This window comes from Canis lupus, chromosome 1, assembly GCF_048164855.1.
Source record: "Canis lupus baileyi chromosome 1, mCanLup2.hap1, whole genome shotgun sequence".
NCBI lineage: Eukaryota > Metazoa > Chordata > Mammalia > Carnivora > Canidae > Canis > Canis lupus.
This window is the reverse complement of record NC_132838.1, coordinates 113,588,385-113,613,133: the sequence shown is the minus strand read 5'-3', so window position 1 is coordinate 113,613,133 and position 24,749 is coordinate 113,588,385. Positions and strand designations below refer to the sequence as shown.

At 49.4% G+C, this 24,749-nt stretch overlaps 1 protein-coding gene and 1 long non-coding RNA gene across 7 annotated transcripts in view; one reads left to right on the top strand and one right to left on the bottom strand.

The window, feature by feature from the left end:
- Positions 1 to 859: 859 nt before the first annotated feature.
- Positions 860 to 23,134, top strand: LOC140605225 (uncharacterized). 3 transcript variants are annotated; one of them, XR_012007934.1, is made up of 5 exons: positions 860 to 1,006; positions 14,822 to 14,868; positions 15,181 to 15,359; positions 16,496 to 16,684; positions 17,852 to 19,534. It is a non-coding gene; the product is annotated as an uncharacterized lncRNA (long non-coding RNA). The 3 variants fall into 3 exon arrangements; XR_012007929.1 differs by lacking the exon at positions 17,852 to 19,534 and adding an exon at positions 20,893 to 23,134 and having other exon boundaries at positions 873 to 1,006; XR_012007933.1 differs by lacking the exons at positions 860 to 1,006; positions 17,852 to 19,534 and adding exons at positions 9,818 to 10,056; positions 20,893 to 23,134.
- Positions 11,719 to 24,749, bottom strand: part of NUMBL (NUMB like endocytic adaptor protein) — a 26,198-nt gene continuing 13,167 nt past the window's right edge. The window contains exons 7-11 of one of the 4 annotated variants that reach the window (XM_072777216.1): positions 21,225 to 21,414; positions 20,553 to 20,630; positions 16,601 to 16,906; positions 14,050 to 14,172; positions 11,719 to 13,151 (exon numbers count right to left, since the gene is read on the bottom strand). In XM_072777216.1, the coding sequence (XP_072633317.1) occupies positions 12,514 to 13,151; positions 14,050 to 14,172; positions 16,601 to 16,906; positions 20,553 to 20,630; positions 21,225 to 21,414 (1,335 nt within the window). In that variant the 3' untranslated portion in view covers positions 11,719 to 12,513. The remainder of the gene's footprint in view (positions 13,152 to 14,049; positions 14,173 to 16,600; positions 16,907 to 20,552; positions 20,631 to 21,224; positions 21,415 to 24,749) is intronic. The other 3 variants (XM_072777209.1, XM_072777223.1, XM_072777233.1) reach the window with 3 other exon arrangements.

Below are 24,749 nucleotides of genomic sequence, written 5' to 3'. Positions count from 1 at the left end.
AAAATCTCCGTAGAGTTTCCGCCTGACCCGAAGCTGAAATGACCTCATTCGGTTAAAGTGAGATCTCACTGCTATTTGTTATTTCCTAAAGGTTTGAGTCATGACTCAGGTTCATGAAAGGATGTCTTTTTTTTTTTTTCCACTTGCAGGAAACAGAAATCCATTCACACTAGCTTGTGTCAAAAGGAGGTTGCATCAGTCAGCAAGTAAAGCGAACATTCAGCCTGGACTATTGTGCTATGAACATTGTTGAGATGTTAGGTTATTTGTTATGATATTTTTAAAAAGATATATGCTCATGAGAGACACAGAGAGAGAGGCAGAGACGCGGGACTCGATCCCAGGGTCCCGGGATCGTGACCTGAGCCGAAGGCAGATGCTCGACCACGGAGCCACCCGGGCGTCCCTAAAATATCTGTTTTGGTGAACCACGCGGCCTCAAGGCCCGCCAATGCTCCTCACCGTGACCACTCCAACTGCCCTGGTGTCCCCCGCAGGACTTCCCAGGCCTCCCCCACAAAGCAGCAAGAAAAATGTCACTGTCGGGCACAGCAATGCACCCAGAGTGCTGCTGGTCAAACATTCTGATTAGTCTCATGCGCATCACAGAAAAGCTGCCTCAAATGGCTCATGCTAGAAGGGGAGATTTGTAACTGGAAAATCCACCCTCGGCTGGCTACAGCTGAAGTTCATTACGCCAGGTCAGCAACGGCCCTATTCCTTTCCTGCCCGCTGCAGGATGGGCATCATTCGGATGCAGCAGCTCGCAAGATGGCGGCCACCAGCCTTCCGGTCACGGGGTAAATCCGAAGGTAAAGGAGTGCGCCTCTGGCTCAGAGTTCCCCGCCCCAGGAACGAGGCCGACGCTGATTGGCTGGCCCAGGTCACATGACCCCACCAGGTCTAGTCACATGCCCACCTCCGAGCCAATCACCGTGGCCTGGGAGAGGCGGGGAGCCGACTGCCCAGAATGGCTGAGCCACGTCACATGCTCCTCATTGGCAAGGTGAGTGGTCAACGCCGGCTGCTGCAGCTACGGCCTGGATTCAAATTCCGTTGTTTTTTTTAGCCAATTCCAGTTGTCTTCCCTGCCACGTTTCCCGTCTGTAAAACGGGGGTAATTATGACGCTCTCCTCCTAGGGTTGCTGTGCAGGTTAAATTAGCTAGTTAATGCCAAGCACTTAAAATGGTGCCCAGACACAGAAAGCACTTTCGTGTTATCTGCTGTTGCTGTCATTATATGATCATCCCCAGCGCTGGAGGCTGCAATTCTCCGCAAGCTGCTTATTTTCTGCACTCCACCCTTTCTAGTTACTATTGCTGGGTAACAAATCACTCCAAAACATAGTGGCTTAAAACAATAGCCTATTATCTCTCACCATGTCTGTGGTCAGAGTTTGGGGAAGGATCCAGCTGGGCAGTTCTGGCTTGGGATCTCATGTGGTTGCAATCAGTTGGTGGCTGAAGCTGGGACAGAGAAGCAGCTGGGGGCCCGGTGCGCAGCTCTCTCTCCCGTGTTGTTTCAGGGCTGCTCCACGTGGTCTCTCCACCTGCACTGGGTTGGGCTTCCTCACATGGCAGTGGCCTCAGGGCAGTTGGATTTCTGTCTGACCCAGCAGCTCAGGCCATCCACCGTGAGTGTTTCACAAAAGAATCAGAAGCAGCTTCCAAAGAGCACACAAGCCTCACCTCTCAACGAGAGGCCTGTTGGGGCTCTCGGAAAATGTGCGTGATGGGAAACCTTGTTACAGCCATATCTGGACATTGCAGTTTGGCTATCTTGGTACAAACTTAAAACCCACTTGTGTACAACCAGTGCCCAGTACCATCCACCGAGGTCATGGCCTCCACTTCCCGATTCTGAATGGAAATAGTTTACTGAGAAGTTTCTTTTTTTCTTTTCTAAGGTTTTATTTATTCATGAGAGATACAGAGAGAGGTAGAGACAGAAGCAAACACCCTGTGGGGAACCCAATGCGGAACTTGATTCCAGGACCCCAGAATCACGACCTGAGCCAAAGGCAGACACTCAACCACTGAGCCACACAGGCATCCCTATTGAGAAGTTTGAATTCCTTAGAATCAAAACATGACAGTTTCCTTTTGTTATTTAGCTACTATCCCCACCTGAACTCTATGTTAATTTCTTTCTTCCCTGTTGGTTAAAGGCTGTAGACTTTTTTTAAATAAGATTTTATTTATTTATTCATGAGAACCACAGGCAGAGGGAGAAGCAGGCCCCCCTCAGGGAGCCTGATGTGGGACTCCATCCCAGAACTCTAAGATCACAACCTGAGCTGAAGCAGATGATCAACTGCTGAGCCACCCAGGAGTCCCTTATTCCTTTTTTTTATTACATTTTTTCTTGAGTATGGTTGACACACAATGTTCCACTAATTTCAGGTACACAACACAGTGATTCAGCATCTGTGTATGTTGTACTATGCTGACCACAAGTGTAGCTACCATCTGTCACCATACAATGCTATTACAGTATCATTGGCTATATCCCCAATGCTATATCTTTTATCTCCTGTGACTTTTTCACTCCCTAACTGGAAGTCTGTATCTTCCACTCCCCTTCACCCATTTGCCCATTCCTCCACCCTCCTCCCCTCTGTTTTTCCCCATCAGTCTGTTCTTTGTTTCTACTTTTTGTTTGTTCGTTTTGCTTTTTATATTCCACATGAGTGAAATCATATGGTATTTGTCTTTATCAGTCGGTTTTATTTCATTTTTATTTACTTTATTATATTTTTTAAAGATTTTATTTATTTATTCATGCGAGACACACACAGAGAGAGAGGCAGAGACACAGACAGAGGGAGAAGCAGGCTCCATTCAGGGAGCCTGACGTGGGACTCCATCCTGAGACTCCAGGATCACGCCCTGGGCCGAAGACAGGTGCTAAACCCCTGAGCCACCCAGGGATCCCTCATTTTCATTCATTTTAAAACAGAAGCTGGGATACTATATCTTTGTATGGAATGATTGCTCAGGTTTTTAGGTGTGATAATGGTATTCTCATTCTGTGAGCAAATACCCTTATTCTTAGAGAATATCTGAAAGAAAATACATAAAGTTTTAGGAGCCAAGACTCAGGATGGTTCAGCAAAGATCACATATGTGAGCATGTGTGGGTATTTATTGAGAGAGAGTGGAAACAAATAGCATGCAATGTTAGCAACTGCTGACTCTAGGTAGAGGATATGAGGGAGTTTGTATTCTCTCAACTTTTCCATAGATTTAAATTTTTTAAAAATATATGTATTTATTTTAGAGAGAGGAGCAGGGGCAGAGGGAGAGAGAAAGAGAATCTCCAGCAGACTTCTTACCAAGCATGGAGCCTGAAGCAGGGCTTGATCCCACGACCCTGAGATCATGACCTGAGCCAAAACCAAGAGTCAGCAGCTTAACTGACTGAGCCACCCAGGCGCCCCTAAACTTTTTCATAACAAATATTTGAGGGAAAAACAACCCAAAAAGTTTCTGCTGAAACCTGATTCAGAGTCCACAAAAGAGAGAAAGATCTTGTTAACTGTAGGGAACTGTTTTCCTTTCCTTTCCTTCCAAACAGGCTGGCACTTCCTTACTCTGCTTCATCTTTTTTAGCGGGAAGTGGGGGTTGCTGGAAGTTGGTCAGCCTTGTGACCTTTCAGTGAATTCTTTGGGCAGGTGGCTGGTTCCAATTGTGGAGACCTTGAACTTAAGCTATGGGGTAGTTAGCCACTTTGGGGCCTCCAGCTTTGGGGGTTAGTAGCAATTTGGCAGTCCTGGAAAAATCCAATTCAACATCCTTTTTTTTTTTTTTTTTTTTAAAGGAAAGTTACCTTTTTATTTATTTTTTTAAATTTTTATTTATTTATGATAGTCACACAGAGAGAGAGGCAGAGACATAGGCAGAGGGAGAAGCAGGCTCCATGCACCAGGAGCCCGACGTGGGATTCGATCCCGGGTCTCCAGGATCACGCCCTGGGCCAAAGGCAGGCGCTAAACCGCTGCGCCACCCAGGGATCCCCAACATCCTTTTACAGAAGTAAGAGAAAAAGGACAGAGACTGCAGTTGATTTTCTGCTGCTGATGGTTGTGATATGCACCCAGGGCATTGGCTGGGCAACATTTGGAAATTTGTAGGATCCTTTGGTGACTGTCACAGTGACTTGGTAAAGGTTTGCTGTGGGCAGGTGTTCTGGAAGTTTCTCATCTCAGGATCCTTTTCTTAAAAGTATTGAGGACACCAAAGAGCTTTTATTTATGTGGGCTACAACTACTGATATTTACTATATTAGAACTAAAAAACAGAGAATTTTATTTCTCTGAGTGGCAGACACTCAACCCAGGCGTCCCCAAACAGATAATTTTAAAATATAAGAACCTGGTGTGGGCACCCGGCTGGCTCAGTTGGTAGAGCATGGAACTCTTGATCTTGGGCTCATGAGTTCAAGCCCCATATTGAGTATAGAGATTACTTAAAAAAAATAGATTAATAAAAATAGGGGCACCTGGGTGGCTGTCAGTTAAGCATCTGCTTTCGGCTTAGGGTCCCTGCTGGACAGGGAGTCTACGCCTCTCTCCCCCTCCCTCTGCTCCTCCCCACCATTCATGCTCTCTCTCTCTCTCTTTTTTTTTTTTAAAGAGAAAGCTTGCTTTCTTTCTTTCTTTCTTTCTTTCTTTCTTTCTTTCTTTCTTTCTCTTTCTTTCTTTCTCTTTCTTTCTTCCTTTCTCTTTCTTTCTTTCTTTCTTTCTTTCTTTCTTTCTTTCTTTTCTTTCTTTCTTTTCTTTCTTAGATTTTATTTATTTATTCATGAGACACACACACACACAGAGAGGCAGAGACCCAGGCAGAGGGAGAAGCAGGCTCCATGCAGGGAGCCCCATGCGGGACATGATCCTGGGGCCTCAGATTCATGCCCTGGGCCAAAGGCAGGTGCTAAACTGCTGGGCCACTGGGGCTGCCCTCTCTCTCTCTTAAATAAATAAAGCCTTAAAGAAAATGAAATCCTACTTATAAATAAATAAATAAAATACAGGAACCCACAAGCACACATTCCATGAGTGAAATAAGCAAAAAAACCATATTAATATTATGGAGATAGTTTTAACTCTGCAATCATAATGTCTCAGGGTCCTCCCCAGGGGACCCTGAAGCAAACTCTGGGATGGCTAGGAATGCTGAATGTGCTGCAGCATGTGGGGACAGTGCTACCCCAATGACAAAAGTGCCCCTTTGGATGGTATCCCTTTGGCCCAGTTATCTGTGGTCTGGAGGGGGTCTTTTACGTACAAACAGAACTGGGGAGTGGATGTGGTGGGAAAGTATCTAAACTTGAAACAGTCCCCAAATTACGATTTTTTTGAAAAATTTTTTTCTTTAGTTTTTATTTATTTATGATAGTCACACAGAGAGAGAGAGAGAGAGGCAGAGACATAGGCAGAGGGAGAAGCAGGCTCCATGCACCAGGAGCCCGACGTGGGATTCGATCCCGGGTCTCCAGGATCACGCCCTGGGCCAAAGGCAGGCGCTAAACCACTTGGCCACCCCAGGGATCCCATTTTTTTTATTTTTCAATGGTACAAAAGTAATATGCATTCAATAGAGACAATACTTCAAATTTTGAATTTTGATCTTTTTCTGGATTTGTTTATATGTGGTACAGGATGCTGTCTTTATGCTGGGCAGTGATAGTGAAGTGCCCAGTCAGCCCCATGATCATGAGAGTAAAAAACTGACTCACTTTTAACCACTATGTACTCAAATAACCATCTATTTTTCACTTTCAGCACAGTATTCAAGAAATTACGTGAGTTTTTCAACACTTTATTATAAAATAGGTCAGGTCACTTATCAAATGTTTACTTCTCAGAGACATGCTCCCTGAACACCTTGTCTAAAATTACACCCCATCACTTTTTTTTTTAAAGATTTATTTATTTTAAAGAGTGAGTGCAAGAGCTCAGTGTGGGAGAGGGAGAAGGAGTGGGAGAGGGAGTCTTTTTTTTTTTAAAGATTTTATTTATTTATTCATGAGAGAGATAGAGAGAGAGGCAGAGACACAGACAGAGGGAGAAGCAGGCTCCCTGCAGGGAGCCTGACATGGGACTGGATCCCGGGTCTCCAGGATCAGGCCCTGGGCTGAAGGCACTAAACTGCTGAGCCACCCGGGCTGCCCGGAGATGGAGTCTTAAGCAGACCCTGTGCAGAGCATGGAAGCCAAGGCAGCTGGATCAGGACCCTGAGCTCATAGCCTGAGCCAAAATCAAGAATCCAACACTTAACCAACTGAGCCACCCAGGCACCCCTCACCCCATCACTTTCTATCCCTTCCACTGGTTTATTTCTCTTTATAACACTTAACTAGCTATTGTTTCACACATCTTCTTGTTTCTTTCTTTCTTTTTTTAAAGATTTTATTTATTTATTTATTCATGAGAGACACACAGAGAGGCAGAGACACAGACAGGGAGAAGCAGGCTCCATGCAGGGAGCCCGACATGGGACTTGATCCTGGGTCTCCAGGATCACGCCCTGGGCTGAAGGCGGCACTAAACTGCTGAGCCACCCAGGCTGCCCTCCCCCCACTTTTTAATGGCTTTTGAGCTACAATTAAACTAACTCATTAAAGTGTACAATTTGGGGGCAGCCCCGGTAGCGCAGTGGTTTAGCGCCACATGCAGCCCAGGGTGTGATCCTGGAGACCCGGGATCGAGTCCCGCGTCGGGCTCCCTGCATGGGGCCTGCTTCTCCCTCTCCCTGTGTCTCTGCCTCTCTCTATCTCTCTCTCTGTGTGTCTCAAATAAAAAAAAAAAAAATTTAAAGTGTACAATTTGGGACACCTGGGTGGCTCAGCAGTTGAGTGTCTGCCTTCGCCTTTGACTCAGAGTGTGATCCCAGGATCTGGGATAGAGTCCTGCATCGGTTTCCCTTCGAGGAGTCTGCTTCTGCCTCTGCCTGTGTCTGCCTCGCTCTCTCTCTGTCTCTCATGAATAAATAAATAAATCTTAAATAAATAAATAAATAAATAAGCCACTTGGGCTGCCCTATTTCTTTCTTTTTATCCTCTCATTAAAATATCAACTCCAGCAGAGCAGGATTTTTGCATCCCCCCACCCCCACTGCTCTATCCCTAGATCCTCAGGCAGTACCTGGCACATGGAAGCCACTCAATAAACATCAAATACTTTTGAATGAATGACTGAGCAAGTGAACATATTTTACCATTAGCCATTGCCCTAGCCAGACTTTGACTTCCCTGAGGGCAGAGCCTGTGTGGGTCATTGTATATTCTCAGCACCTAATATCTGATGGAAGGAAGTATCCAGCAAATGCATGTAAAATGTACAAAAGAATACATACATGAGGAAATGTAGATCAGTGGTTGCCTGGGGCTGGGTGTGGGAATGGGAAGTGACTGCAATGGGCACCAAAAAATCTTTTTAGGGGATCCCTGGGTGGCGCAGCGGTTTGGCGCCTGCCTTTGGCCCAGGGCGTGATCCTGGAGACCTGGGATCGAATCCCACATCGGGCTCCCGGTGCATGGAGCCTGCTTCTCCCTCTGCCTGTGTCTCTGCCTCTCTCTCTCTCTCTCTGTGACTATCATAAATTAAAAAAAAAAAAATCTTTTTAGGGTGATAGAAATGTTCTAAAATTGGATTGTGGTGATGGCTATACAACTCTGTAAAATCAACCCCACAATATTAAAGCACTTAAAATGGGTGAATTTGGGACACCTGGGTGGCTCAGTCAGGCATCTGCCTTCGACTCAGGTCATGATCTCAGAGTCCTGGGATAGAGCCCAGTGTCAAGCTTCCTGCTCAGTGGGAGTTGGCTTCTCTCTCCCTCCCTTTACCTCTGTGCGCTCTCTCTCTCTCTCCCTCCCTCTCTCTCTCAAAAGATTTTTAAAGATTTTTTTAAAGATTTTATTTATTCATGAGAGACAGAGAGAGAAGGCAGAGATATAGGCAGAGGGAGAAGCAGGCTCCCAGTAGGGAGCCCGATGCAGGAACCCCGAGATCACGCCCTGAGCCAATGGCAGTGGCCCAACTGCTGAGCCACCCAGGCATCCCTCCCCTCTCCCTCAGATAAATAAGTAAAATTTTTTTTAAAAAATCTGAATTTTATGATACGTAGATTTTACTTCAATAAAACTATTAAACAAAACAAAGCAAAATGTGTATTGGGGGAGTAAGTGAATGCTCCCTAAGAGATGCCTTGCTGGTCATCGGAGCCTTACTCTGTGCCCTGATTGTGGGGGCTCAGTGGTGACTGAGACGGCCCTTGTGTCTGCCTTCACAGGCCGGCAGTGACAGCCCAGGAGTTGATGTAGAAAAGGTGTTAGGGTTCAAGTTCGACATCCAAGAAAGAGTTCTTGAGATGTCTTTGGTGCAAAAAGCTGATTTTCTGAAAGCATAGGGACAGGATCTGTGGGCAGACAGAGCTGCACCAGGGTCATGAGGAGGGGCCCATTGTATACTTTCATGTTGGGAGGGGATTAAGGGAGGGACAGCATAACTCTCTGAGGAATTTTGGAAGCAAGCTGTCCAGGACCTTGAGGGGCTAGCTATTTTTGGGAAAAGGTTACTCATTACTGTATAATAAAACCTTAGTCATGACACCCTTCAGATGTATGTCGGTGGGCCATGTGCTTGGGGATGATTGCCAGTTTATACCTTGGGGGGTAGAGATAAAGGAAATTTTTAAAGGAATTTCTATTTTTTTTACATTTTTATTTATTTATGATAGTCACACACACACAGAGAGAGAGAGAGAGAGGCAGAGAAGCAGGCTCCATGCACCGGATCAGAGAGAGAGAGAGAGAGAGAGGCAGAGAAGCAGGCTCCATGCACCAGGAGCCCGACGTGGGATTTGATCCCAGGTCTCTAGGATCGCACCCTGGGCCAAAGGCAGGCGCTAAACCGCTGCGCCACCCAGGGTTCCCTAAAGGAATTTTTATATGTTAAAGTAGACTCACAGGATCCCCGGGGGTTGGGCTTAGGTTGCCTTTTGCCTGTAGTAAACTGTGAACATCGAGGCAGTTGAGTAGAGGAATGTCCCTCTGCCTGTTTCAAGGACTTGTCAGTGTGCTGTAGGGAGTAAGGAAATGTCATAATTTCTCTTCTGCCTCTGTTTCCCACATCAGGGGCCAGGATGGGGAGGGACTGGCAGGGTGGTCAGGGATGAGATGGAGGAAGCCCAGGAGACTCCGGATCCGGATGGGACGAGTCAGGGAGCACTACCTAAAGGAGCAAAGGGCTGAACCAGAGAATGTTGTTCATCACTAATTTCTTGCTCTTTTTCCTTTTTCTTTTTTGTCTTCTTTTTCTTTCTTTCTTTCTTTCTTTCTTTCTTTCTTTCTTTCTTTCTTTCTTCCATCCATCTCTATCCATCCAACCATCCATCCATTCATTTTAACACTCATTCACCTATTCATCCATCCACCCACCCAACCACCCACCCATCCATCCATCCATCCATCCACCCACCCACTTTTTCTGCCTTAGCATCTGTCCTGAGGTCTCTCCTGCGAGCCCAGGATCCGGCCCGGTCCCCAGGACACGGCCACAAGGGGGAGCTGCTCTCCCGCGCTCGCTCTGATCCACGCGGCTTTGGGGAGGGGGGCTCTGGCAGGGGGTGTGGAGGGCGGGGGTGCCCTGGTGGGGGGGAACGTTTCCGCAGAGACCCGGGCCGCCCGCCCGGCGCGGCGCGGTAGGGTCTGTCCCCCGGCTCGGGGGCGGGGCGCCCCTCGGCTGCGGCGCGGGCGGAGCTTTCCAGAGAGCGCGGGGGCAGGGGCGGGGGGCGCTTGGCACTACCAGGCGTGGAACGGTCCCGAAGGGTCCTCACCGCCTCCCGGGTGCCTGGAGGGAAGGTGTCTCGAGGGGCGGAGCCCGGGGAGGATCGCACGTGGCCTGGGCCCCCCAGGGGCGCGCGGCGGGGCCCCGCTGTGAGGGTGGGCAGGGCTTTCCCGGCAGACCTGGAGAGGAGGCGCCGACCCAGCGTGGGCCGGAGGATCCCCGCAAAATGACCTTGGTGACGGTGGGGATGCAGCGCGCGGCGTCAGGTGGGAGGCGGCTCCCGGAGAGGGCGGGGGCGTTGCCCCGGCGTCTCGGCATCTCAAGGTCTATTCTGAGAGCCCGAGCTCCGGGGGAGTGGGGAGTGGGGAGTGGGAGGCGACCCCCACATCTGTGGTCTCGTGGAGAGGGCAGCACCGGGAAGGGCCAGGCGCGTCGGCTGTGGGAGGCCGGGGAAACGGGCCAAGAGGAGCCCGCGGGACGTGCCCGGAGATCATGGGCCTGCGGGGCCCTGGGGACCAGAACATCTGAATCTCTGGGGACCGCTGGGAGGGGGGCAGTGGAGGAAGACTGCCCCGGGCGCAGGAGCCTGCCACAGGGAAGAGGGTTTTTTGACTCTGTCCCTGATTTTCTGGGTGCTGCGCGGCCTGTTTCCCCATCAGTCTGAAAGCTCACATCATCCCCGTCCCAGTGCTGGGCCCTTCATGCCTCCCTCCCTAGCCGCGGCTTGCGGAGTCAATTGCTGAGGTCGCCTCCGCTGTGCCCACCCTATGCTGTAACGCTGAAGTGAAGGAGACTCACCCCTCACCACAGTCCAGTGGGGGCCCAGATAGGGACAGCCCAGAATGGGCCAGGGCTAGGACTGAATTAGCTCCGGGGAAAGGGGGGCAGGAGGCCCATGTGGGGAGGGGTGCTCCTGGCTCAGCCTGAAGGGTCAGACTTTGAAAGGATTGCATGGCGGTGGGTGGGAAGAGGAAGAGGCTACCTTTCTAGGAAGAGGTGATATTTGAACCGAGGCTCGACAATTAAGGAGTAGCACTCTCTGGGCAAAGCTGCTGTCAGGAAAGGTGTTTTAGGCTCAAGGAATGGCGTTTCCAAAGTGTGGCTCATTTCCAGCAGAGTCCTTTGCTCCATCCCTGGGGATCCCTAGTGCCCTGGAAGTGCCGCCTGGCCCAGGTGCCCTAGTTCAGGTCCACACCTGGTTGCTGGGCTTTAAACTCTTGAGGGCGGACCTTAAGCTTATTCCCTTGCAGCTGATGGTTTAATGATTGGCCTTGAGGTTGGCCAGGAGCTGGTGGTTCACCCCAACTCCCCCACGCATCAGGTGTGCGTCCTTGGCCACGTGGCTGAACTTCCCAGTCCATCAACCGGGCATATGATATTGGGTTTCACAAAACCAATCACCTCATTTTCAAGGGCTATAAAGAATTAAATGTCTAATTGTCTGTTACGTATTTCAAAATATATAACCTGTCGATTATATCAAGGGACCCAAGAAACAAGAGACTTAAAAAACATGCTGCCAAGTCCGAGGATACTGTGGCCTCAGTTACAGAAAATGCAATCGGCCAAACGAGACTTTTCCAGCTCAAAGATACTACTATTCCAAACCTGGTTATTGAAAATTTCCGTATTGAACTAAAAAATTAAAAAAAAATACAATTTCAATACTGAACTTACAAGAAGCAGATTTTAAGTTGTTTAATTCCTTGGTTTGAAATCTGTAAGAATTAGAAATGGAGGGTGATTAGTTTTGGAGCCCCTTCACTACCCGCCTCTCAAATGCTGGATCAGCGTTCCCTGCTACTATGTTAGGACTCAGAGGTTATTGTGCGGGGAGACCCTTTCCATTCCCACGTTTTAGATGATTCGGGAGGAAGGGCTCTGCTGTTGCACCCCACCCCCCCGACACATCCCGCTGTTCCGAGGGGCATTATTATAGTCTTCCTTTATTGGCTGTCCTTGTATAATACAAATCTGTAAGTTTAGATACAAAAAAATCTGGAAATAAAAGATAGAAAAGTACCCGCCAGGCGCCCCCCATTCGTCCCGGACCCCTCCCCAGCGGGCACTGACGTGAGGTAACTGAGCATCTCCTTCCCCTTCCCCACCTCCTGGGCCCCCAACTTGGCCCCCCGCCCCCATGAGACCTTGGCCCAAGGAAGATGTGGGCCCCCAAGCGGGGGGAGTGGGGTGACGGGGGTGGGCACAGCATTGGCAGTGAACGCAGCAGATGGGCAGAGGGAAGCCCTTTGCTTGTGCTGTGTATGGGAGGGGATGACCAGACCTGGGGTGGGCCCTCATATGGGGCTCAGAAGGGCCCCTAAGCAGGCATCCCTTTTCTATCCCACCCAACACCGGAAGGTGGAAGGTCAACAACAGAAACTGGGAAATGTCGCTTGAACAGAGGACATTCCACTGGAGGGAGAGGGGACTGTGGCCATCCCGCTGTGTCTGGGGTGCCGAGTGGGGGAAGGGCATGGCCAGCCAAAGTCTGGCAGTGAAATGGGTCCCTTAGCCAGGCCAGGTCCATCCCTGAATTCCATCCTGTTGCAATCTGGGCGCACGTCGGTTCTGTAGTGGTTGTGTGTGGGGGTGGTCAAAAGAAGGGGCTAGAGGGGGTGTTGAGGGGGCGCAGCTCCAGGGAGCGGGACTAGGGAGAGGTTGGGCCTCCACTCCCAGGTGCGGGGCACCTGGAGATGCTGAGGTGGGCAGGGCGGCTCGGGCTACAGTTCAATCTCGAAGGTCTTCTGCAGGTCGCCCGAGAAGGGGTTGGAAGGTTTCTCTACGGCCGGTTTGCCTTCTAATGCTGCCCACTGGGCCTCAAAGGGGTCCAACTCAGGGGCCGGGGCTGGGGCCGGCTCTGGAGGCCAGGGGGCCCCATTGGGGCGCGGGCGGACCTGGGCCCCTGGAGCAGTGGGCATGGCCGGTGGTGGGAAGGCTCCAGCTTTCCCGAGCAGGGTGGCGGGCTGGGGCTGGAGCTGGGCAGCTGAGCAGAAGGCGTTGGCCACCATCTGTGAGGGCGTGATGCCCACCACGGGCACGCGGGGCATGGGCGGGTAGCCCAGGCCCGGGTAGGCGGGCACAAATGGGGGCTGCATGTGTGGGGGCGGCAGGAACACGGCCACCTGGGCAGGTGTCGCATCGAAGGGCCCCACGGGGGCGGGGAAGGGCTGCAGGGCAGGAGCCACGGGGGCCACCGCAGCTGCTTGCTGCTGCTGTTGCTGTTGCTGCTGCTGCTGCTGTGCTTTGGCCACCTGGGACACCTCCTCTAGCCACCTCTCGGCCTCTGAAGGGGTCCGCTTGTGCCCAGGCTGGAAGGCAGCTGCAGGGGGCACAGAGGACTCACCCCAGGCAGAAGTCCCTAGAGAGAAGAGAGGGGCAGTTGAGGTGCATGGGCTGCAGCAGAGAACCCTAGGCTGGAGTGGGGGTCAGACGATGAAGCCAGGCCAAGCGCCATGTCTGCGGCTCTGCTCCTCACCAGCTGTGCCAACTCTGGGGCAAACGGCTTAACCCCCCTGGACCACTGAATGGTTCCGAAGTGCTAAGAAAATACCGTTCTGAGCTTCTGAGGTCCTAAGATGGAAAAGCACAGGTGAGGCTGACCCTCACCAGCCTGGCTTCCCTTCTCATTGGGCAGTACCCACCCTGTTACTAAATATTTTTAACATCACCCTTGGTTTCTGATATTTTGACCACATTTGCTTTGGGAGGCTAAGATTCTAAGATTGCATGGGTCTTTCTCAGAGTGTACGATTTGAACACAGGGAGTGAGGTTCAATGGTTTTAAGGTTGTGCTTTCGAAGATTCAAGAGCTCTAAATTTCTGCTGCGGTTCCCAGTGCTTCCAGGGTCCTAGGACAAGCTCATGACTCCAAGGTGATTCCAAGGTTTCATGGTTCCAAATCTGGAGGGGCTAATATCCTGTGATTCGACGGCTGTAGGTTTCTAAATTTTATGATTCTGAGACAGGAAGGTGTAATATTGATCCAGTGGTTCTAAGTTGACCCCATAATTCTAATGTTACCTCGTGGTTCTAGGATGAACCCTTGGCTCTGAGACGACCCTAGGATTCTAAGATGATCCAAGGCTCTCAACTGATTCCAGGGTGCAAGGACGGGCCCATAGCCCTTAGGTGATCTATAGTTCTAAGCCCGTGGGATCCCAAGGTTCCTGGTCGTCTTGGAGGTAGCCCTGAGTGAAGCAGGGGACTGCAGGAGGGGCACTGCAGGGTGGCTTATGCAGTAGACGGGCTGAATTTACCTGCTGAGGCTGCTGGTGGCCCTGGCGCTGGCGCCCCAGCACTGGCGAAAGACGAACTGATCTGTGTGCACAGGGCATTGATGCCGTCACTGTCACTGGCCCCAGGAGGCTCCATCTCAGGCACTGGGAAGTCAGGGAAGGGTGAAGGTCAGCGAAGAGACCCAGGCGCTGCCCTTGACCCTGTACCCTCAGGTGGCCCCCTCTTACGATTTGGCATATGGACACAGGAGGGTGTGTGCAGCCAAGAGCACTGCCTGGTCAGGATGGATGTTGGCCACATTGCTGTGTGCTGCCTGGGGATCATTTGTCCTATTTGGGGCGGAGAAGTGGGGCCCTGTCCACCACACCTGGTCTGGCCAACAGCATACATCATGAGGGCAGAGATGCACCTGTGCCAGCAAGACCGGAAATGCTGAGCAGGTATGGAGACCTCACAAGCACTTGGGATTAACAAAAGTGCCATCCAGATAAACAAGAGAGAGATGCAAGTGTAGCGTGACATCTCGGCAAGTGGCTATCTCCAAGGGAACATGTGTGATGCTCCAGTGAGCATGAGAAAGAAACTGACTATAGGGCTTAGCAGGTGTGACGTGGGGGTGTCCACATGGGTGGGTAAGTGGTTTCCAAGTCAATTCTATGATGACTCTGTTTATTAGTCCAAATAGGTGTGACATCTAAGCATGACCAAAAGCCAGGCATGTGGCACCTGGTTTGTGATTCCCAAGTGTGAGCCAATCCAGTCACCATGAGTGACATATGAACATTTTTGCAGGTGCACATGAATCTGCAGAGGTGACTTCCAAGTTTGCGTGAATCCAGGTATGTGGCTTGTGAGTGTGTGGAAATCTGCGTGGGATATCTGGAAACGTGCCTAAGTGTGTGTTCATGGAAACATCTGCTTCTGTGACTTCCAAGGGTGTGTAATTTTTGAGTCACGCCGAGTGTGTGACTCCTGTGTGTGGCGCCTGAGGCAGAGCATGACACCCATGGATCTGGAGGTTCTGAGTGGCAAGGCACATCCAAGCAAGTGTGTAACGGGCTACAGGCACATGAAGCTTCCAAATCAAGGCTAGGGAGCCTGCTACCTCTCAGGGAGGGCGTGTGACAACCCCAGGGTGTGCTTCATGTCAGGGTGCATGAGGACAGCAGACATGAGGGTGTGTGACAGCCAAGGGACGCTGCAGGACATGAACCACGTGTGCATCACCTTCAACAAGCACTGGTATCTGCTCAGCAGTCACCTTTGGGAGCAGCCCGGCCTTCTGGACACAGATCAACACCTCCCACGCCAATTCCCGAGGCCATAAGAGGTGGGTGTCTCTGATTTGGCATATGGACGCGGGAGAGCGGGCCAGACCATGTGACCTCACTGGCAGCTGGGAGGAAAGGCAGCCCTCTTGCCTGTCTCCCTTGGGCAGAACATGGTACCATGTTCCCCCTTTCCCATGACAGACGTTGCTTTTAGATCACGATCTATGCCACCTCTCTCCTTTCTGGTCCATGGCAGACATTAGTGATCAAACACGATGCTCCCCCCAACCCCCCCAAACTCTTTGCTCACCTTCCCACTCACCTGGCCAGACCTCATGGCTGACCGGCCAAATGCTAGGAGAGAGCACTGGTCCTTGTAATTCCATCTCCCCTCTAAGGGAACAGGGCAGCTACACTGCCTCTCCCATCAGCACCCAGGGCAGACACTGCTAATCGATGATGATGTGCCGCCTCTGTCCTTGGCACTGTCCCTGGAAGACATGGCTACTCAATGATGATGGGTGCTGCCTCTGCTGATCCTTTGCCCGCCAGCGACATCGCAGGTCCATCACTATGCTCCTTGACCCCTGACCCCTGCGCTCATGTGTGCTCTTCGCCTCATGTCCCCACGGGCCAAATTCTGGGAGCCTCTCCTTGGGTTAACATAACTTCCGCTGCTCTGTCTTCTCCCTTATCCATGGCAACCTTCACTAATTAATCACCTGGGGTGCCACCCCGCTCCTCTTTCTTCCTCATGGCAGACCCTGTAAGGAGACAGTGTCATGTGCCACCGTTCTGTTCTCCTGCCCTAGGCGGCCTGGTAACCCATCACAATCCTCCCTCCCTCTGAGCCTGTTTCCTTCGCCTAGCTGGATCTCATGGTGCCACAGGCCCAACGCTTGGAGTCTCGGCCTCCTCCTGAGCAAACAATGGCACCTAGGCAGCTTCTCTCCTCTCCGGAGCCCAGAGCCCGTGGCTGACTTTGCTCATCAGTCATGATGCATGTCACCTCTCTTGTTTCCCTAACTACAGCAGACATTACTAACAGATCGTGGCTTGCACCACCTTCCTGCTCTACCTTACCAATAGCAGACATTGCTAATCGATTGGATCATGATTTCTGCTACCTCTCTCCGCCTTGCTGCCGGCAGACACTGCTAATCGACCACGATGTATTCCACCTCTCCTTTCCCAGGGCACAGGGTGCTAATCAATCAAGGTGTGTACCACCTCTTCTCTATCTGGTGACAGTGGTATGGTATTGATCCTGACGTTCCTTCCCACTGAGCCCACAACTCACCTGTGCCCTTCACCTGGAAGTCAGTGCGGCGCTGCAGCGTGGATGGCAGCTCGTTCAGCCGGAGACTCAGCTGCCGTTTGAAAGGTGAGTTCTTCTGGCTGAGTGCAGGGAACCCACGGAAGGAGCCCTGGCGAACCAGCTGTTCCAGGGGGGCATGGCGTCGGGGGATGGCGGCTGCACTGGTGCCTGCGGCCACCGGGGTGCCTGCCTCACCCTTCTCACCAGGGGATGTGGTGGCCGGTGTCGGGGACACGTGCCCAGGCTGCGCAGGGCCGGGAGCTGCAGTTGGGGCAGCTGCTGCCTCTGCTGGAGACATAGGGGAGACAGGTGGTTAGAAACCCCACCTAGGCATGTGCTCCCCCTCCCCCAGACCCCTTGATCACCTCTCAGTGCTGCCTTCCTCACCCAGTGTGTCCTATCCTCACAACAGGCTGGTCAGAGCCCTGAAATGTCTCCCATCCCCCCACGCCAGTAGCGCCTGCCCCAGGAGGCCCTCGGAGATTCCTCCCCCTGCCTGACCTGTGTCTCCCTAGCTTTCTGTCCCCAGTCTGGCTTTCTTCGCTGCTTCTGCTGTTTTCCCTTCTGAGACTTTCTGTCTCCCTTTCTGATTAATTTGATGCACATGTGTTTGGTGCATCATGCATGTATCAGGCATCGTTCCAAGTGCCTTGCAAGTATTAAGTCATTCGATCCTCACAACTACCCAGTGAGGCTGAAATGACCATTAGCCCCATTTTGCAGATGTGGAAACCGAACCCCAGCAATGGTAAGTGACTCTGCGGAAGCCAGGCTGCTAGGAAGGGGCACGCTGACCCCAGTCGATGTCCCCAACGAATACCCTCACCTGCCTCTCCCTCTGGCCTGCTCTCTCCACATCATGCTGCCTTCCTGTCATTCCATCTGCTCTTCTATTTCCCACCATTCTTCCCAGCTCAGGTGCTTCGCTCCTTCCTCCAGTTGCTACTTATCGCTCTAGACCCAGCCTGGCACACTTCTTCCTCTGGGGGATTTTTCAGATTGTTCCAGCTGCTCCACTCCAGGACTGCCCTCTGCCCTCTGGTGGGACCTGGTCTCCCCACCCAGCACAATATGTGGGCTCTCCAAAGGCAGGGTCCCCCCAGCCCTGCCAAAACACAAATACACACCCATCCTCCAGTCGGCACTTTACCATAGCTGCTGCTCAAATATGAGGTAAAAACGGACTCGGAGAGGATAGGGAGGCCCCTGAGCACTGCTTCTCACGTTTTCCAGGTGGACACAGTGAGGCTCTCAGCCAGGCCTGGCTGGGGGCAGCTCGAACAGCCCGGGACAGGTTAGAACCAAGAAACCACCTGTCCCCACCTCATCGTGTGACCTCAGGAAGCCCTTTCCCCTCTCTGGGCTCAGTCTCTCGACTCAGCCTGGGGTAAATGCCCCTGTGCCGCCTCCTCAGGCCTCCTGACAGGATCAGTTGAGGCAGTGAATGTTCAATGCTTTGGAATCCGACAAAAGCTCTGTGGACAACTTTGTGGAAAGTGCACTGCTCTGTCACTCCTAAATTGGAAGGAGTGCTTTGTCAAAGGGCAAGCGTGGTACCTTAGACTGTCAATCAGTGCATCTATAGCAAAATGCTGGGTGGTGTGTTCAGCAAATCATACCACATGCTGTAAACTCTCACTTTCCTGTGCAAGCTGTAAAGTGCCTCCTATATCACAAAGTACCTAGAAATTACCACATTCCTTTGGAAAGAGCAAAATCCTTTGCAAACTCTAAAGCAAATGACATCTTTGTAAATTCCAACAGTCTCTATAAACGGTAAAGGAATATCTGTACACTGTGAAGAACTAACTGTGGACCCAACGTGTTCTTTCGTAAACAAGAAAACATCATATACTTGCTCAGGCCCTCTGTTAACTTCATTTCATAATCTGCTTTGTGGATGGGAAAATCCTTTACAAATTCAAATAGATGATGTTAAGAGAAATACTTTGCAAACTGTGAAGAACTTGTGAGTTGGTCAAGAGGGATGTAAATGGTCATGTAATTCACAAAAAGAAATGTACTCTGTATGCTCTAATATTCTAGTAAGTGATAAAAATTTCTGTGTTCCTAAATTTTAGTTAGAAATATTTTTTACTTTTTACTTTTCTTCATTAAAAATGTTATAAACTTACAGGTAAGAGGTAGTAATGGAACACTGAGTGCACATGTTCTCTTAACCTATGCTCCCCAAGGTTAACTTATTTGATCTCTCTTCCCTTCCATAATTTTTTTTTGTACCATTTAGGTGTAAATTGCACGCAACATACTCGAAACCCTAAAACCTCCAGCATACACCTCTGAAGAACAAGGCCAGCCTCCTTCAGAACCACAGCACAATTAAATTTAATGTGTGTATAAGACGATTAGCTAATCTACAGTCCGTGTTCCAGTTTCCCCAACTGTCCTGATCATGTCCCTTAGAGATGTTCTTTATACATGGAGATAATCTAAGATCCAGTTCAGGATCATACCTTGCATTTATTACTACTTGCCAAATCTCTTTAGTCTCCTTTAATCTGGGTCAGTTCCCCACGGTAAATTCCTTGTAAATTCTAAGCAGTGTTTTCCAAAAATTTAAAACTAGAATCCACAATATAATTAATTAATTAAAAAAACAAACAAACTGTGACTCGGAACACAGTAGACTTGTATCTTAAAAAACACACTGTTTTTTAAATGTGTTTATACAGCTGTGTCAATATATGGCGCAGTCAATCACCTGACTCTTGATTTTGGCTCAGATCATAATCTCAGGGTTGTGAGATCGAGCCCCATGTTGGGCTCCAAGCTGGGCATGGAGCCTGCTTTGGATTCAATTGCTGAGCCACCCAGGTGTCCCTCTCTCTCTCTTAAATAAATAAAATATTAAAAAAGAAGAAGAAGAAGAAGAAGAAGAAGAAGAAGAAGAAGAAGGAGAAAAGAAGAAGAAGAAGAAGAAAAGAAGGAGAAGAAAAGAAGAAGAAGAAGGAGAAGGAGAAGAAGAAGAAAAGAAGAAGAAGAAGGAGAAGGAGAAGAAGAAGAAGAAGGAGAAGAAAAGAAGAAGAAAAGAAGAAGAAGAAGGAGAAGAAAAGAAGAAGAAAAGAAGGAGAAGAAAAGAAGAAAAGAAGGAGAAGAAAAGAAGAAGAAAAGAAGAAGAAGAAGAAAAGAAGAAGAAGAAGAAGAAGAAAAGAAGAAGAAGAAGAAAAGAAGGGGATCCCTGGGTGGCGCAGCGGTTTGGCGCCTGCCTTTGGCCCAGGGCACGATCCTGGAGACCCCGGATCGAATCCCACGTCGGGCTCCCGGTGCATGGAGCCTGCTTCTCCCTCTGCCTCTCTCTCTCTCTCTCTCTGTATGACTATCATCAATAAATTAAAAAAATTAAAAAAAAGAAAAGAAGAAGAAAAGAAGAAGAAGAGGAAGAGGAAGAAGAGGAGAGCAGCCCGGGTGGCTCAGCGATTTAGCACCGCCTTCGGCTCAGGACGTGATCCTGGAGACCTGGGATCAAGTCCCATGTCGGGTTCCTTGCATGGAACCTGCTTCTCCCTGTGCCTGTATCTCTGCCTCTCTCTCTCTCTCTCATGAATAAATAAATAAAAATATTTTTTAAAAAAACATGAAAGAGGGATCCCTGGGTGGCGCAGCGGTTTGGCGCCTGCCTTTGGCCCAGGGCGCGATCCTGGAGACCCGGGATCGAATCCCACGTCGGGCTCCCGGTGCATGGAGCCTGCTTCTCCCTCTGCCTGTGTCTCTGCCTCTCTCTCTCTGTGTGATTATCATAAAAAAAAAATTAAAAAATATTAAAAAAAAACATGAAAGAGCAAATGTGCATAAGCTGGGGGAGGGGCAGAGGGAGAGGGAGAAGAAGACTCCCGGCTGAGCTGGGAGCCCACCCAACACGGGGCTCGATCCCAGGACCCTGGGATCAGGACCTGAGCCATAGTTGGATGCTTACCTGACCGAGCCACCCAGGCTCCCCCTGCTTGAGATTCTGCTTCTTCATCTGCCCCCCTCACGCTCGCGCTCTCTCTCTCTCAAAAATAATAATAAAATAAACACACTGTTTTAGAACTTACATAGCACTTGCCACTTACCTAGAATGTTACTTAGAATTTTTCTTGATGGCAACCCAGAGTAAGAAATCCGTCTTACATAGTAACCTGGCCCCCACTGCCCACTGACATATGCACACGCACATACATACGCTGAAATAAAAGTACCAGTAAACTACACTTACCTTTACTACATTCAGCTAATCTGATATTTTCTATTCCTTCCTATTCCATTCTTTTCAGCACCAGCCACAATCCACCAAGCTGCCTTCACAAGCCCTTAACTGGCCTGGATGCACAATCCGAAATGCCTCCCAGCCTCCCAGCCTCCCTGAGTTAGCAGATAATGAAGCTCTGGTGAGCTCTGCTGTGATCTGCGGCCTGCAGAATATTCCCCAAAGAACTCCTCACACCGAAGTGAGCTTTATAAACTATAATCCAACCTCGTGCCTGGTGCTCTGCTTTGTAAGCTGCCCAGTCCCCGTGTCTCTGCACCTCTCTTCCTAGACGGGATCTCCAGTCCCGCCGGGGGCCGCTCGCTCTGTGCCCAGCCCTGCCCTCTGGGTCGCACCCACCTTTCTTTTTCTCGGGCGCCTCTCGCTCAGTGGGCCGCCCACCCCCCGACAGACGGAAGGAGCCCTCACGGGCGAAGCTGGTGCGGCTGGCATCGAAGGCGGCTGTGACCCCACATTCCTTCTCCCGGCGCTGTTTCCGCTCCAGGCAGGCCGCGAAGGCACAGCCCACAGCGTGGCTCAGCCTCTCGCCCTGTGGGAAGAAGAGGTCAGGCTGGGTTTGGAGAGGCTGTGTCATGCAGGCCGGACGCCAGAAGCCCTGGGTGCCAGCAGCTCAATGTTGGGTGATCCTAGACAAGTCCCCCACCCCCACGGCTGGGCCTCAGTGTGCATCAGGAAGCAAACAAATGACAGCTTGGAGTGAAAAAAGCCAGAAACAAGAGGGCAGTGCTGTATGGCTCCATTTGTATGAAGTTCTAGAAGCAGCAAAACAAATCTATGGTGAAGAAAGTCGGAGGAGTGGCTGTTTCTTAGTGGGTGGGGGTGGGGACTAACGAGGAAGGGGCAGGGGGCTGGCTGGGGTGCAGGTAATGTTCTAGGTCTTGATGGGGGCTGGGGTTACACGGAGATATGCAGTTGTTAACATACGTGGGTCTGCGCATGGCACTTATTTTAACTTGAAAGAAAATGAGCTGAAGCGGATTAATTCTACTTCATGGTATGCACACTGAAATGTCTGGGGGAAACATCTGATATCTGCAACTCAGAAATGCATCAAAAGTGAGATGGACAGATAACTGACAGAGTAAGTGCAGACAAACCTAATGGCAGGAGCAGGGCGGTGGGCATGCAGGTGACTGGTTACTGTACAAGTCGGCTTTGCTGCGTGCTTGAAAACATTTGTTATAAAATGCTGGGGATGAAAACAGCGGCACCTGTTTCTTCTTGAGTGCCTACTTCAGAGGATCCAAGGTCACACTGATGCTGGCCACTACTCCCCAGCTGTGTGTTCTCCAGAAATCCACTTTGCCTCTTGGTGCCTAAGCCTTCTTGTAAAATGTGGGCCCTAACAACTTCACTTAACAGGGTTGTTGCAAGAATTAGGTAAATTTGGAGCACCTGGGTGGCTCAGTCAGTTAAGCAGCTGGCTTTGGCTCAGGTCACCATCCCAGGATCCTGGGATCGAGCCCCAAATCTGGCTTCTGTTTCCTACCAAGATGCTCAGCCACCTTTTAAAGAGAAACTTGGAGACAAAAGTCCTCAACAAAATACAAGCTGAACTCACCAGCACAGGAAAAGGGTTATGCACCATAATCAAGTGAAATTTATCCCAGGAATGCAAGGTTGGCTCAACATATGAGAATCAATCAGTTGTTATATGCCACATTAACAGAAAGATGGAAAAAAAGCCACACGATCATCTTCACGAATGCCAAAAAAGTACTTGACAAAATCCAGCTCCCTTTCATGATAAAAGAAAGTTTAGCAAATATGGAATAGAAGGGAACTTCCTCAATGTGATAAAGAAGTTGATAAAAAAAAAACTCATGGCTAACATCATACTCTATGGTGAAGGAGTGGAAGCCTTTCCCTAAGAAAAGGAACAAGATAAGGATGCTCATTTTCATCACTTCTATTCTGTACCGGAAGTTCTCGCTAGAGTAATTAAAACAAGAAAACTAAATAAAGGCATACAAATTGGAAAGGGAGAAGTAATAACATCTCTATTTGCAAATAACATAATCATAGTCTTATAGATAGAAAATCGTAAAGAATCCACAAAGGAGGGGCACCTGCATGGCTCAGTCAGTTAAGCATCTGCTTTAGGCTCAGGTCATGATCCCAGGGTCCTGGGATTGAGCCCCATGTCAGCAGGGAGCCTGCTTGTCCCTCTCCGTCTGCTGCTCTCCCTGCTTGTGCTTGCTTGCTTGCTCTCTCTGTGTCAAATAAATAAAATATTTTTAAAAAAAGAATCCTCAAAGGAACTACTAGTGGTAATAAATGAAATTGACAAAGTTGCAAGATCTAAGATCAACAGAAAAATCAGTTATACCTATCTACACTGACAACAGACAATCCAGAAATGAAGTTACAACAATTTCATTTACAATAGCATCTAAAATAGTAAAATGGGGGCGCCTGGGTAGCTCAGTTGGTTAAGCATATGATTCTTGATTTTGGCTCAGATCATGATCTCAAGGTCGTGAGATCGAGCCCGGTGTCAGACTCTGTGCCGAGTGTGGAGCCTGCTTAAAATTCTCTCCCTCCCCTTCCCTCTGCCCCTCCCACTCCCCCACTCCCTGCCGTGTGCACCCTCTCTCTTTCTCTCTCTGTCTCAAAAAAATAAATAAAATGAAATGAAGTAACAAAATGGCTAGGAATAAATTTAACCAAGGAAGTGAAAGACACCTATGCCAAAAGCTACCAAACACTGCTGAAAAAAATTAAATCTTTTTTTTTTTTTTTTAAGATTTTATTTGGGGCACCTGGGTGGCTTAGTGGTTGAGTGTCTGCCTTTGGTTCAGGTCTTCCCGAGGTCCCAGGATTGAGTCCTGCATGGGGCTCCCCGCAGGGAGCCTTCTCTCTCTGCCTGTGTCTTTGCCTCTCTGTGTCTCTCATGAATAAATAAAATCTTAAAACAAAAACAAAAACAAAAAAAAGGGCAGCCCCGGTGGCGCAGCGATTTAGCGCTGCCTTCAGCTGGGGGCGTGATCCTGGGGACCCTGGATCAAGTCCCACGTCGGGCTCGCTGCATGGTGCCTGCTTCTCCCTCTGCCTGTGTCTCTGCCTCTCTCTCTGTGTGTCTCTCATGAATAAAAAAATAAAGCAGAGAGAGAAGCAGGCTCCATGCAGGGAGCCTGACGTGGGTCTCGATCCTGGGTCTCCAGGATCAGGCTCTGGGCTGAAGGCTGCGCTAAACCACTGAGCCAGCCGGGCTGCTCCTTTTTAAATCTTCTTTTCTTTTTTTAAGATTTTATTTATTTGTTGAAAGAAATTAAAGAAGACCTAAATAAATGGAAATACAGCTCATGGATTGGGAGATTTAATATTGTTAACAGCAATATTTCCAAAGTGGTCTACAGATTCAATGCAATCCCTATCAAAATCCCAACAGACTCTTGCAGAAATAGAAAAGTGACCCTAAAATTCACATGGAATTGCAAAGGACCCAGAACAGCCAGAGTAATTCAGAAAAAGAGCAAAATAAAAGAACTCACACTTTCTGACCTAAAATAGTACTCCAAAGCTACAGTAATCAAAATAATGTGAAACTGCCATAAGTATAACATAAATCAATGAAATAGAATTGAGAGCCATTGTGAGATGACCACACATCTATGGTCAATTGATTTCCATTTCAGTAAGGGTGCCAAAACTATTCAATGGAGAAAGAACAGTCCTATTAAAAAATGGTGCTGGAAAAAAAACAAAAAAAAAAAACAAAAAAAAAAAACAAAACAAAAAAAAAAAAAAAAAAAATGGTGCTGGGACAACTGGATATCCACATGGAAAAAATGAAGTTGGACCTGTACTTCATATCACTTACAAAAATTAACTCAGAATGGATAAAAGGCATTTTGAAATGTA